General features: G+C 36.4%; 1 protein-coding gene across 1 annotated transcript; it reads left to right on the top strand.

Moving 5' to 3' along the window:
* The first annotated feature begins 2,697 nt into the window (after positions 1 to 2,697).
* On the top strand, positions 2,698 to 14,465 carry LOC122221239 (olfactory receptor 4K13-like). Its single transcript, XM_042940554.1, has 3 exons — positions 2,698 to 3,232; positions 7,225 to 7,355; positions 13,502 to 14,465. Exon 3 carries the CDS (start codon positions 13,509 to 13,511, stop codon positions 14,463 to 14,465), a length of 957 nt encoding a protein of 318 aa, XP_042796488.1. The 5' UTR covers positions 2,698 to 3,232; positions 7,225 to 7,355; positions 13,502 to 13,508.
* The last annotated feature ends 266 nt before the right edge of the window (positions 14,466 to 14,731 follow it).

Genomic DNA, 14,731 nt, shown 5'->3' with positions numbered 1-14,731 from the left:
CACCTAGAATTTTTTAGGACAGGTTTAGGGGGTTACATGCAGGAGAGAAGGCAGGGAGCACATGATCACAGATGAGGTCAGTATATGTTTAGCCCCTGATCATGAGCAAGGAAGGGGATATGGGGGGATGTCTTCTAGGCATTCCATTGCTATCAGGGTTTTTCTGATAAGGGGACTGGAATGTTTCATTCATTGTCAATGTTCTAATAAAGTGCGATATAACTGTTGGGGTCTATAGTTGAGCAAGAAGTCTCACTAACAAAAGGATAACCAAATCCTAGAGCTGAGTAGGTGTCAGTTCTACTGAATCCCTGTTTTTAGACCACTGGGGCTTCTGGAAGGAGTCCAGTATGATTTATTTGCTGGTTTTGTGCAGACCCTTGACTTCAGAGAAATCTGCCTAAAATCATCAGTAGGTGGTTTCTTCCTATGGATGCTGAGTTAAGCCCACAGTGTTCACACTAATGGCTTCCGTGGGTATGAGAGAAGTATGCCCACCTTTTCTCTGTTTGGATATTTCCATGTCATTTTATTTCATTATCCTCAGTAGCTAGTTCAGGAATCCCTAAACCATTTAACATAAACCTCAACATTCCAATCTCCTGGCTCAGCACCAGGTCTTTTTTGGGTGGTTTCTGTATGATTTGTCTTAATCTTCCTCTAAGTTCCCATAAATGTTTACATGACTGAATGCTGGAAGTGAGAATAGTTTTATTTTCCAATTACCTAGAGCCAGTATACTTGCCCCTATAGCAAGACCCCTGGCTTAAGAGACTATCAACATCTAAAGGTGTCATTGGCCCATGAACCTAATTCCTCCTGCAATGCTAAGTAAGGGTACTTGACAGCATCCACCATGCAGATTTTCCCTTACCTTCTTCCTCAGTTTTACTGTCTTCAGGACTTACAGTGGTTGATTTACAAACAATAACATGGCCTTCATTTTGCAAACTACATCAATAAGCAAGGAGCATGTTTTAATTTGACCAAGAGGGAATAAAATGGTTTAAACCTGGGCCGTCCAAGTTATTAGCCACTACACATACATGGTTATTTTAGCTAACTACTTTTTCTTTCCTTCTTTCCTTCCTTCCTTCCTTCCTTCCTTCCTTCCTTTCTTCCTTCTTCTTTCTTTCATTCAGTTGTTCTGCCTTTCCAGCCCCATTTTCTCTCTTTCATGGTTCTAGAGTTTATATTATGCAACTTTAAATTATCACATTCTAGTATCTTCAAATAATATTATTCCATTTCACATATAACATACTGAACTTCTCTACTGCTTCTCCCCTTTGTACTATATTATCATGTCATCATTTTATTTGTACATATTATAAATGCAATAAATTGTCATTACAGCTTTATTTAATATTTCTGATGGCCATGAAATATGTAATCGTTAATTGCTTGAAAATGTCTTTATTTCACCCTTAATTTTGGTATAGAATTCTAGTTTGAGAGGGTTTTTTCTTTTCATATTTTAAAGATACTTTGCATAGTTTCTGAAAAGAGTCTAGAGTTATCAATTTTTGTTCTTTTGTATAAAATGTATCTTTTTTTCTCTGACAGATTTTAATATTTTATAAACTGCTCATTTTCAGCAATTATTGTATGTCTTGAAGTGATTTTCTTTTTTGTTTTTCCTGAGGCATTCAAACCTAATTTTGTTCTGTGAATTTATACTTTTTATTCGAGTTCTTTAAACATCATTTCTTCAAATTTTTTTCCTGTCATCCCTAAATCCAATACCACATGTGTTAAATCATTTGACATTTTTCATAGGTCACTGAGGCTCTGTTAATTTTTTCCACAAATGTTTTAGCTTCTGCTTTAGCTTAAATTGTTTCTATTTTATTTTGTTTTTAACTTAAAAAAAAACTTTTTTTCTTTAATGTTTACTTATTTTTGAGAGAGAGAGACAGTGAGAGAGACAGAATGTGAGCAGGGGAGGGGCAGAGAGAGAGGGTGACACAGAATCCAAAGCAGGCTCCAGGCTCTGAGCTGAGCTCCAGGCTCCAGCACAGAGCTCATCATGGAACTCAAATTCAGAAATGGTAAGATCATGACCTAGGCTGAAGTCAGACACTTAACCGACTAAACCACCTAGGTGCCCCTTTTCTTTTTAACTTTTTAAAAACTATTTATTTATTTATCTTGAAAGTGGGGGGAGGGACAGAATGAGAGGGAGACAAGAGAATCCCAAGCAGTCTCAATGCTGTCAGCTCAGAACTCCACATAGGGCTCAGTCTCAGGAATAGCAAATTCATGACCTGAGCCGATATCAAGAATTGGACGTTTAACTGACTGAGCCACCTAGGTGCTCCAAATTGTATCTATTTTCTATCCAGGGATTTTTGTTGTTGATGTTCCTTTGTCCTTCGAATGGATTTTTTTGGTTTCTATATAGTATTTTGTAGCCCTAAAACTTCCATTTGATTTTTTTTAATATTTTTTTTTCTCATGTTTATGTCATCCTGTAAATTCCCTGATTATTTAAAAAATGCCTATTGTAGGGTTATATATAGGGGCAGAGATCCAACATGGCAAAGTAGAGGGACCTGAAGTTCTCTCGTCCCTCAAACACAGCAGAGTTGAGGCCAAAGGACTTTGAATTCCAAGAATCCAGGCTATGACCTGACAGAGACATCTTCAGGGGCCCACGGGGACAAACTGGCAGGCCATAGGTGTGTGACTGCAAACTGGGAGAGATAAAACGGGCAGTGTAGACACGGATAGGAAGGATCCCCTTGGGCAGAGAGCCAAAGGGAAGAGAAAGAGAGACTGTGGAAGTATTTATACGGACAAGAGAAAAACCACAGACCGAGAGGGAGAAAGATCCAATCTCTAACTACAGGGCTTTCTCTGGAGTGGGGCCGGCTGCCCTGTTTGCACACCTGGGGAGGAGGGGAGCCAGCCCAGGGCTCAGTAACTAGTCCAGAGACACAGTCTGCAGTGGGAGAAAGCAATCCTCTGCCTGGAGTGCTGTGGGAAGAAGTTATATAACCGGTCAAAGGAGTGGCACTTCCCCAAAACCGGGCGAAGGGAGTAGGAACCTTAAAGACATCAGGGTTTAAGTCCCAACTGAGTCCCAGGGAGGCGCAGGAGTCAGCGGAGAGGGACAAACTGCCTTGTTCAGGCCCACTGCACTGTGAGGACAGCCTGAACAGAATGGTTTGGGATAGCTGGTCCTTGGAGGAGAGACTGGGGTGTTACTTTTCTCCCTATCACCAACAAGGTATGGCTTGAGGGAATGAACAGCGGGCCCACAGTGGAGGCGGGACCAGCCTACACTAAACACACCCCTCCTTGCCTGGTAACTGTGTATCTACTGGAGTAGGATTGACGCCAATGAAACAGACAGTCCCTCCTCGAGAACAGTGCTGTCATTGGTTCCAGGGCGCCCAGCGGTTTTGGATTTTCTGATTTAATTCTTGGACAATTCTTATTATATATATATATGTATATGTATATATATATTATATATATACATATACATATATTTATAAATATATACATATATTTATATATATACATATATTTATAAATATATACATATAATTTATATGTATATATATACATATAATTTATATGTGTGTGTGTGTGTATATATATATATATATGTATATATATATATATATATAAATAATTTTTTTCCTTTCCTCCTTATTTCTTCACTCCTCTGGTCTGGTTATTCTATTGTTGGTTTGTTTAACCAGACATATTTAATATATTCTCTTTATACCTGTTCTGTATCTCCTTCTGTATTTTCCTCTCTCTCTCTTTCTCTCTCTCTCTCTGGATTAAGCTGTATAGTTTCTCTTCCTGGTCAATTTTCTTTTCTTTTCTTTTTCCTCACCCGGGTCACTTCTCTCTTTGTATGGGATAAGGCCTCTTCCATCAACACCACCCCCACCCTGTTGTTTGGTTGTTGCTGGTGTTTTGGGTTTTTGTTTTGTTTTGATTTTGTTTTTGTTTTTTCTTTGTTTTTTTGTTTTCTTTTCCAGGGTTACTTCAACAAACAAATCAAGGCACACCTGGTGTAGGGCCTGAAACATAATTACAAGTAGGAAGATAAAGCAACCAGACTCACAACAACAGACAGCTAGTAACACACTCTAACAAACACCTACTGAAAGGCCAGGCCCTAGACAATGTATGACCCCTCTTTAATACAGTAGTGCTCACAGGTGCAGCACACATAACAAGTTTTTAAAACACATAAGGGACAGAAAACTAGCCAAAATGATGAAATGGAAGAACTCTTCTCAAAAGAAATTCCAGGAAGAAATGACAGCTAAAGAATTGATCAAAACAGATATAAACAATATAACTGAACAAAAATTTAGAATAATAGTCATAAGATTAATAGCTGGGCTTGAAAAAAGCATAGAAGACAACAGTGTATATTGCTGCAGAGATCAAGGAACTAAAAAATAGTCATGATGAATTTAAAAAATGCTGTAAATGAGGTGCAAAATAAACTAGAGGCAGTGACAGCAATGATTGAAGAGGCAGAGGGGAGAATAAGTGAAATAGAAGATAAAATTAGGGGAAAAAGGAAGCTGAGAGGGATAAAAAAATTCTAGAACACGAGGAGAGAATTAGAGAACTAAGTGATTCAATGAAATGTAATAATACCCATATCATAGGAGTTCCAGAAGAAGGAGAGAGAAAGGGGCAGAAGGTGTGCTTGAACAAATCATAACTGAGAACTTGCCCAATTTGGGGAAGGAAATAGATTTTGAAATCCAGGAGGCACAGAGAACTCCCTTCAGATTTAATAGGAATCGATCTTCTGCAGGACATTTAATAGTGAAACTTGAAAAATACGAAGATAAAGAGAGAATTCTGAAAGCCACTAGGGACAAACAGTTCTTAACCTACAAGGGTAGACACATAAGGGTAGTAGCAGACCTATCTACTGAAACTTGGCAGGCCAGAAGGAAATGGCAGGAAATATTCAATGTGGTGATTAGGAAAAATATGCAGCCAAGAATCCTTTATCCAGCAAGGCTGTCATTTATAATAGGAGAGAGGAAAGTTTTCCCAGACAAACAAAAACTGTAGCAGCAGTTCATCACCACAAAACCAGCCTTACAAGAGATCCTAAGGGGGAATTCTGTGAGTGGAATGTTATATGGCAGAGAACAAAAAGAACCAGAGACATCACTGCAAGCATGAAACCTGCACATAACACAATAACTCTAAATCTATATCCTTATATTTGCATTTATTATTGATCCAATGGGATATATCAGTGGTTCACAACCAAGGGACATTTGGTAACATCGGGGGACCTTTTTGGGTGTCAGGGCTACTATGGGATGTAATGGATAGAGGCTATGAATGCAGCTACATATCATACAATGCTCAAGGCAATCTCCCACAAAAGAGAGTTATCAAGCCTAAAATGTCAATTGTGCCAAAACAATACCATACATTGTGAATATTACATTATTGTGTTTTTCATATATTTTGAAAATAAGAGAATTGTTAGAAATACATATTTGAAATGTCTTCTCTAGTATATGCAACTTTTAATTTTCTTTTTTTTTTAGTTTTTCTTTAAATTCCAGTTAGGTAATAACAGTGTAATATTAGTTTCAGGTGTAAAGTGATTCAGCACTTCCATATATAACACTTGGTGTCCATCACAACAAATGTGCTCCTTAATCCCTATTGCCTATTTCACCCATCCCCCCATCCACCTCCACTCTGGTAACCACCAGTTTGTTCCCTGTAGTTAAAAGGTTTTCTTGGTGGGGCGCCTGGGTGGCTCAGTCAGTTAAGCATCCGACTTCAGCTTAGGTCGTGATCTCATGGTTTGTGAGTTTGAGCCCTGCATTGGACTCTGTGCTGACACCTCAGAGCTTGGAGCCTGCTTCAGGTTCTGTGTCTCCCTCTCTCTCTCCCTTCCCCTGCTCATGCTCTGTCTCTCTCTGTCTCAAAAATAAATAAAACTTTAAAAGGTTTTCTTGGTTTTCCTCTCTCTCCTGGCAAGTACTCATAAGCATTGGACACTAGGAGGTAAACTGATACTTCACAACAGGAAATATTCAAAAAATTAATAACCATATGAAAAAATGTTCTACATTATGAACAATCAGGGAAATATAAGTTAAGCCACAGTGAGGATTATAATTTACCTAACAAAATTGCTAAAATTAAAAAGTCTTGACAATACCAAAGTCTGGTAAGGATGTAGAACAACTAGACCTCTTCACATTGCCTGTGGAAGTGTAAATAGGTACAACCACATTGGAGTCCTCTGGTAGTTTCTAAAAGACATGCCTACTCTATTACCCAGTAATTCCACTCCAAGGTATGTATCCAAGAGAAATGAGTGGTTATGTCCATAAGAAATATACAAGAATGACTATAGCAGCATTGGAAATAATACACAAGCCCCATTAATAAGTGTTATTTTCCTAAGTGTCTAAGCTACAAATGTATGAAGTAATCAATGAATGAAGTAATCAATTCAGAGATGACAACAATAAAGTATTTTTGGACACTATTGACCAAGCTGTTTACTGAAATATTAGCATGATTAGGCAAAATAGTTGGTTGTACAGGCCATTAGTTGACTTCATAAACACAGGCAGTCCAATGTGAGAAAGAAGAAATTAGTCAGCTGTTGTTTAACAAGGAAGAGATCAAATAAACAATAGCAAATTGCTTTCATTTTAACCAGGAAGTATTCTGGCACAATGCAGTACCAATAGAGCTCACAAATCCAAGAGGAACTAATTATAGAGGAAAATTAAAAAGGTATCAGAGAGATGTGACTCTGAGGAATCAGTTATTTCTAATTAAATTGGTACTCTTCACCTTTATTCAGATGATAGGATTAAAGAAAGCTTTATGTGGCCATCAAAGTTTTATGAAGACTTTTACATAATACAGTGAAATATAACACAATGAATTTTATCTCTTATGTTTCTAAATTCTTCTTACTTTGGACTTTCAAAAAATCAAACTTATTACATTTTAAAGAGACACACAGTTTGTATATCTGTGTCTATTCACAGGAACATGGTTATATCGCTCGGTTGGTAATGGTTCTTTCTGTCTCTTTTTTATGGGGGAAATCTACACACTAAAGAGAGATACTGAATAATCTAGCTTGCCAAATGATGGCATTTAGTTCCCGAGGGAATTCATTTATAAGATGCAAGGTTTTCGCAGGGTCATTAATTGACATATTCCTCATTTGGTCTTCTGCAGTTTCAAAATAAAAGGGAGTTCTCCTTCATTAAAACGGGGACATAAAAAAAGAACATGGAAGGAAGTGGGGGCAAGTGAAAAACTCCAGAGCCTCAGTGACTTTCAGTCACAACTCCCAAAGCAATAAAAAGGTATGCATAAGAAACGTTAAAGATATCTCTACGTATGCATTTTATTAAATAAAGTAATTTATTTAAAAAATTTTGCAATTTCAAATGGAGAACATGTTTAATAAGAATATTTGTGATCAATCAAGAAATATAGAAAAATATAATCAGGTGTATAATTATAGCACCCAATGCAAAGCCCTGAAACACTTTGATGCGTATGACCTCAAGCTATATTTTACTGAAATTACACTCCCTTTTTCACATATTCAACCATTATATATATATTTTCTTAAACATTTTGTATTTGACCTTGGCTTATTTTTATATAGGGTTCTTGAAATTTTCTGTATTGACTTACAAGAATTTGATATTAATGAAATAGAAACATTTGCCTATTTTTCTCCATTTCAGCTCTTGCGGCTTATGTTGTTTAAGTATGAGAGAGCTTATTCATTTCACTTAACTAACTTCTGTGGTTTCTATTGTTCATGATCCCAAGCCAATATTATAAAATACAACAAAGCATATAATTCACTTCTACATTTCTCTATATCCTTTATTGCTTGAACTATTATTTAAGTATTTAAAATATTTGTATTCATTTTTATTTAAGACATTTTATTGAATTCATTTTTATGTAGCTCACCAGCCTATTTATTCCCAGGTTATTCCACCTTTATCCTAAACAGCATATTTTTAATATATGATTCTTTTACTAAAGTCTCAGGTTTTTCACATCCTTTTATTTATTCTATCTATTCTTAAGAAGGTAAAGTATCATTCCATTACTTTAGCTTTATAACGTATTTAAATATCAATAGATGTGTCTCCCTTATTGTTCTCCTTTTCAAGAATTTTCCTAGGAATTCTTAGAGGACATATTAGAAGGGCTGAAGGGAAAAGACTGCAGAAGACATCTTCCCATCTTTCTTGGTAAAGTTGCTTTGTCAAAAACGGATATGTGATTTAGAACGTGTTTGCAGCCATGGCTGTCTGTAATAGATTGCCGAATCCATAAAATCAACCTTAGTGCTGCTGCACCTCTGAATGTTTTAGGTATTAGATGATAAACCAGCATAGCCTATCACCATCACAAGCAGCAAGTTATTTATACATTTTTTAAGTTCCTTTAGAGCTATATTAAGATAAATGATTTTCTGATTTGAAGTCCTTAGCTAAATACCAACTACATTTTAGGGAGCATTTATCCAGGGCTATAATATAATTCAACTTTATTTTATTTTATAGAACTTGCCTTATAAAAATTAGAATCTGCATTAAGTCTATAAGCTAATATACCGGAAGTAAGCAAGCACTTCTGATACTTTAATGCATCCATGTTTCTCTGAGATTTGTATGAAATTTGTATATAGGTGCATAATGTTCCACAATGTGCTACAATAATCTATTCAAAATATAATGACATTTTAAAATTTAATAATATATCTAATACATTTTTCTATAAGACCACATATAGATTTCCATTTTTTTAAGTTTATTATTTATTTTTGAGAGAGGGAGCATGCAGGCAGGGGAAGTGGCAGAGACAGAAGGAGACAGAGAATCTCAAGCAGACTCCACACCTGCAGTGAGGAGCCTGATGTAGGGCTCCAACTCACAAACCGTGTGATTGTGACCTGAGTCTAAATCAAGAGTCGGACACTTAACTGACTGAAGAACCTAGATTTCCATTTTAAGTCATGCCATTAATGATGGGTTTTGGAGGAGCTGTCCAATTTTAGGTTATTAAAGACAATAGGATAATGAACACTCAGCCATTTTTCTTTGGAAACTTAACACTAAAAATCACAGAACTGAAGATTCTTTTTAAAAATGTGGCAAAACTTGGGGCGCCTGGGTGGCTCAGTTGGTTGGGCATCCAACTTCGGCTCAGATCATGATATCACAGTCCATGAGTTTGAGCCCCACATCGAGCTCTGGGCTGACATGACAGCTCAGAGCCTGGACCTTGCTTCAGATTCTGCATCTCCTTCTTTCTGCCCCTCCCCTGCTTGTACTCTGTGTCTCGCATTGTCTCAAAAATAAATAAACATTAAAAAAAAATTTTTTAAAGAATAAAAATGTGACAAAACTCATATAAAAAATTTAGTACCAAATTTCTCCAAAAGAATATCATGCCAAAATACAAAAAGTGGTAAAAAGGAGTTCTTAAACTCCCATTCTTTTGTTACTTTTACTTGCATTTCTTTAATTATCATAAGGTTGAACACTTTTGTGTTTAAGGATATTTATAGTTCTACTTCTGTGAATTGCCAATCCAGATGATTTCTCCACTTTTCCACTCTTTCTTAACCTTTTCTTATGAATCAGAGCTAACAGCTCTTTGCCACATTTGTAGAAAATATATTCTCATCTCTTAATGTATGTTCACTTTTTTTATTTTCACTCTCAGAAAGTCAGCTCTGATTCTAGTTTTTGCATCCTATCTAAAATGTTTTATCAGCTCCATGATGTTAAAATATTTACCTGTGTTTGCTTTTCATTTCATAGAAGTTATATTTTTAGGGAAATAAATCTTTAACATCTCTGAAATTTATTTTCAAATGAAAAATCAGTCTGGGAATCTGATCTCCAATCCCAGATTGCAAATTCGTTGCCTCATCAGCATTTGCTGAATATTTTCCTTACTTATCCCAAAATCTATTTCTGTTATATATTACAGTTACATATGAGTTTATATGTAGGTCTGAACAAGCCTTTCTGTTGTATTTTGCTTTTTCTTCCTGTGTTGGGTCCTCATTCTTTGAAATGCTGTAACTCTATAATTTGCACAGTAAGTAGTGCATGAAGGCAAACACCACAATCTCACATGGCAGAGTCACATGTCAAAAATGCAAAATTTCATAGGAAAACTTAATAAGTAAAAATCTGGCAAGGTTTCTCCTTCTTTCATTTCATGGAGAAGCGGACAGAGGCTGGGTCACTGTTGCATACAGCCTTGTAATGGGGCCTAGGAAGGTGATCTCACCTGCTCCCTAGTTTGTGTTTTAATCAGGCAAACCTGAGAACAAACTCAGGAGAAAAGATTAAAATGTCAAACCTCAGAAGGTAAGCAATACGAATTTTGAAGTCAGCTTTTCAGGAGAATATTATAAAGCCAACTGCTGGCATTTATTGATAGTGTGGAATTCTGACATCAGGAAGAGCTTCTTTTTCTAAAGAAGGGCCATCAGCACCAGTTAACTTCTTACAGTACAACCCTCCTGGCTTACCATTGAATAATTCTGTTTGCCTCTCCAGAAATGTCTTTTACTATATTTTTTGTTGCTGTCATCATCAAGTAGAGCTTTTCTACTATTTTCAGTTTCATTGGCTTAATTTTAGGTTTTTGAGCCAACATCAAACTCTATTATATAGCTCAAAGTAGTCCCTGACATATGATAGTATAAATCCTCTAGCTGTGTTCTTCAAAATTGCCTTGGCTTGGGGCGCCTGGGTGGCTCCGTCAGTTAAGTGTCTGACTTCAGCTCAGATCATGATCTCACCGTCTGTGAGTTCGAGCCCCACATCCGGCTCTGTGCTGACAGCTCAGAGCCTGGAGCCTGCTTCGGATTCTGTGTCTCCCTCTCTCTCTTACCCTCCCCCATTCATACTCTGTCTCTCTCTGTCTCAAAAGTAAATAAACATTAAAAAAATTTTTTAAAAATTGCCTTGGCTCATCTTGGCCTTTTGCATTTCAATATACATTTCAGAATAAACTTGTGGATTTCCAAAACTCACCTTGGATTGACATAGGGACTATGTTGAATATACACATGAATTTAAAGATAATTGGCACAGGGGCACATGGGTGGCTCAGTTGGTTAAGCATCTGACTCTGATTTCTGCTCAGGTCATGATCTGATGGTTTGTGAATTCGAGCCTCACATCTGCTCTGTGCTGGCAGTGTGGAGCCTGCTTGGGATTCTTTCTGCCTCTCTCTCTGCCCCTCCCTTGCTTGCACTCTCTCTCTCTCGCTCTCAAAATAAATAAATATTAAATTTTTTTTAAAATAAGAATCGGCAAATTTACAATTCATGAACCTAATATATCTTTTTATTAATGGGTATTTTGTTGTCAACTAAAATTATGTTGTCTACCTATCTCTTCAATATTGTTAATTAGAGTTTTCTAATACTGAACCATTTTTTAATTCCAACAAAAAATAGTAGTTGGAATGAGAGTTAACAAAATACCAAGATTTGTAGGGAAGTGTCTGTGTAAATTTGTACAACCCTCTGTTGAGAATTTGACATTATTAGATTAGTTGAAAATGACCTAGTAATTCTACTTCTAGTTATTTAATCTTGGAAAAGTCTTTCACATGTAAATAAACAAATAGATATACATTAATTGCACCATTTTTAAAAACTTAAGTCTAGTTGACACACGATATTACATTAGTTTCAGGTGTGCAACATAGTGATTCCACAAATCTATACGTTATGCTAAGCTCACCTCAAGCATAGCTACCATCTGTCACCATGCAACCTTATTACAATCCCATTGACTATATTCCCTGTGCTGACCTTTTATTACCCTTGACTTATTCACTACATGACTGGGATCCTGTGCCTCCCACTCCCTTCCACCCATTTTGCTCATCCTCCCATTCCCTTCCCTCTGGCAACCATCAGCATGTTCTTTTATATGTGGAATCTAAAAACAAAACAAATGAAGAAACAGAAAGTAGAATCAGACCTATAAATACAAACTGAGAACAAACTGATGGTTGTACCATTTAATAATAGTAATTCCTCAGTAAAAATAAAATTTTTATTCACAAAATGTTGTTATGATAGGATATCATTTTTTCATTTTTTAAGCCACACACAAAACAGTAAGATGATAAGTGAACTTTACCTATGCCAGTAGTTTTTATTTTATTTAAAAATTGTGAAGCAAAATTATAAAATACAAATATATGTTAATTCTGAATAATAGTATGAATATCTTAATTATGTTTTTCTTATACTATCCAAATTCTTAAAACATTTCAAAATATTTAAAATATCAAAATATTTAAAACTAATTGTGTCTTTTTCTATGAATGAGGTCTCAGTCAGATATAAACTCTTTTGTGGTTTTTTTTTTTTTCCCCACTTTTTTCATTTTTTTCAGATGTCACATTTTTCTCAAGCCTCAAAAAAATTGTTCTGTTACTACTATCTTTTTGTAGACACCTATCATATATCTGCCTCGATACCTTGTTTCAAAAATTATGGCTGGCATTATTCATGTTTACATGGATGTCATCTAGAACCACATAGATGTATTCCCTACAGATCCCCTTTTGCTTATCAGAGCTCTACAATTATACCATCCATATATAAATGATATGGGTGCTATACTAAATCTGTTAGGACATTTAGCCACTTGACAGAGAAAATAAATTAAGTGAGGCAGTGCGAAGCCAGCAGCAAGCATCCATTTGTGCCATATCTGAGCACTGTACCTTCCAATCTACTCAATTCATAGGCCCAGAGGTAAAGTCAGAGTGCTTTGGAGAAGACCCACATATCTGAGCCTTTCTTCCACCTTACAGAAAAAAAGAAGGTGAGAAGCCATCTCCATGTGGCCAACCATCGACTCAAATGTCTAAAACTCCTAGGGTTTATACTGCTGCTGCTCATCTGACTTTCAGCAACAGCTTGCAAACTGACTCTTAGATTCTCAATGTTCTATATTCCATCTACTTAATTTCATTGTTTTTAGTCCTGTCTCTCAGTTAGAAAACAGCTGGACTCTCCTTCACTGATATGCCCCTTACTATTATGCATTGTGGAAATAGATTTTGAGATGGAAGCGTCCTCTTCTTTTCCTATGGAGACCAACAAATCTATACCAAATATTCTAAAAAGGAGGCAAAGAATCTCTAAATTCTCTCACCAACTCAGATACTCACTTTTCTTAAGATCAGTGCAGATATGAGTTACGTATTGCTGGCTTCAATTTTCTTCAAACATCTTGGTTTATGGCAGAAACTCCTCATAACCATTGCTAAGAAATTATGTTTATTCTTTTTAAAAAATTTGGATTCAGTGTTGTTCAACACTTGATTTTTTTTGCACATTTCAGTAGATGATGGGAAGCAAAGTTAAGTGAATATGTATTACATCTCTCAATTTTAACTCATAGACTTTAATTCACTTTGTTTTTGCTTTTAGGTACCATATGCCAACAACCAAACAAATGGAGAAACAAAATCATTCCATGGTGTCTGAGTTTATTTTGCTGGGCCTCACAGAGTTTCGTGAGTTACAGCTTTGCTTATTTTTGGTTTTTTCCATTATCTATGTAGTCACTGTGTTAGGTAACCTCATGATTATCTTTGTAGTAAAACTGGACCCTCAGTTACACTCTCCCATGTACTTCCTGCTGGCCAACCTCTCCTTTATTGATATGTCCCTGGCCTCCTTTGCTACTCCTAAAATGATCTGTAACCTAATTAGTGAATATAAGGCTATCTCCTATAAAGGCTGCATGGCCCAGATGTTCTTCCTTCACCTTTTAGGTGGAAGTGAGATGATGTTGCTTGTAGCCATGGCAATTGATAGATTCATTGCTATTTGCAAACCTCTCCATTACAAAAATATCATGAACCATCATGTTTGCATTGGACTTGCACTTCTTTCCTGGACCACTGGTTTTGTACACACTATGAGCCAAATGGTGTTCACAGTGACTTTACCATTCTGTGGTCCCAATGTTGTGGATAGTTTTTTTTGTGATCTGCCTCGGGTCATCAGACTTGCCTGCACTGACACTTATATCCTGGAGCTATTGGTCATTGCATTCAGTGGACTACTCGCTTTGTTCTGTTTCACCTTTCTGTTCATCTCCTATAGCATCATTCTAATTACTGTCCGGCGTCGCTCCTCCACCAGCTCTTCCAAGGCTTTGTCCACTCTCTCAGCCCACATTACAGTGGTGGTGCTGTTCTTTGGACCTTGCATCTTTATCTACATATGGCCATTCAGCAAGATATCCATAGATAAGATCCTTTCTGTGTTTTACACCATTTTTACTCCCCTTTTAAATCCAATCATCTACACATTCAGGAATAAAGACATGAGAAAAGCAATAAGAAAAATAAAGAAGAAGCATGTGAGTCCCAGATCGACCTTTTAACTGAAACATTACAATCATGAAAGACATCATGGTCATTGTTGCCACCACCATCGTCCGAAGACACTGAGGTATACGATTTTGTATGAAATATAAGCCACATCTTGAGAACTGGCAATCCTTCCCTACACAACATATATATGCAATAAAACATCCTGAATTATGTATCCAAACACAAACCTTTCCAATATAATCCTATTCATGTATGTTGTAATTTTCAGGTTTTTGAAAACTAAATGAGATTCGAAATAACTATTTATTGAGTTTTA

Source organism: Panthera leo, chromosome B3, assembly GCF_018350215.1.
Source record: "Panthera leo isolate Ple1 chromosome B3, P.leo_Ple1_pat1.1, whole genome shotgun sequence".
Taxonomy (NCBI): Eukaryota; Metazoa; Chordata; class Mammalia; order Carnivora; family Felidae; genus Panthera; species Panthera leo.
This window is presented reverse-complemented; position numbering and strand designations above follow the sequence as displayed.

Excerpts from the sequence above, each read along its gene's own strand:
- LOC122221239 (XM_042940554.1), top strand. The coding sequence starts at position 13,509 with ATGCCAACAACCAAACAAATGGAGAAACAAAATCATTCCATGGTGTCT.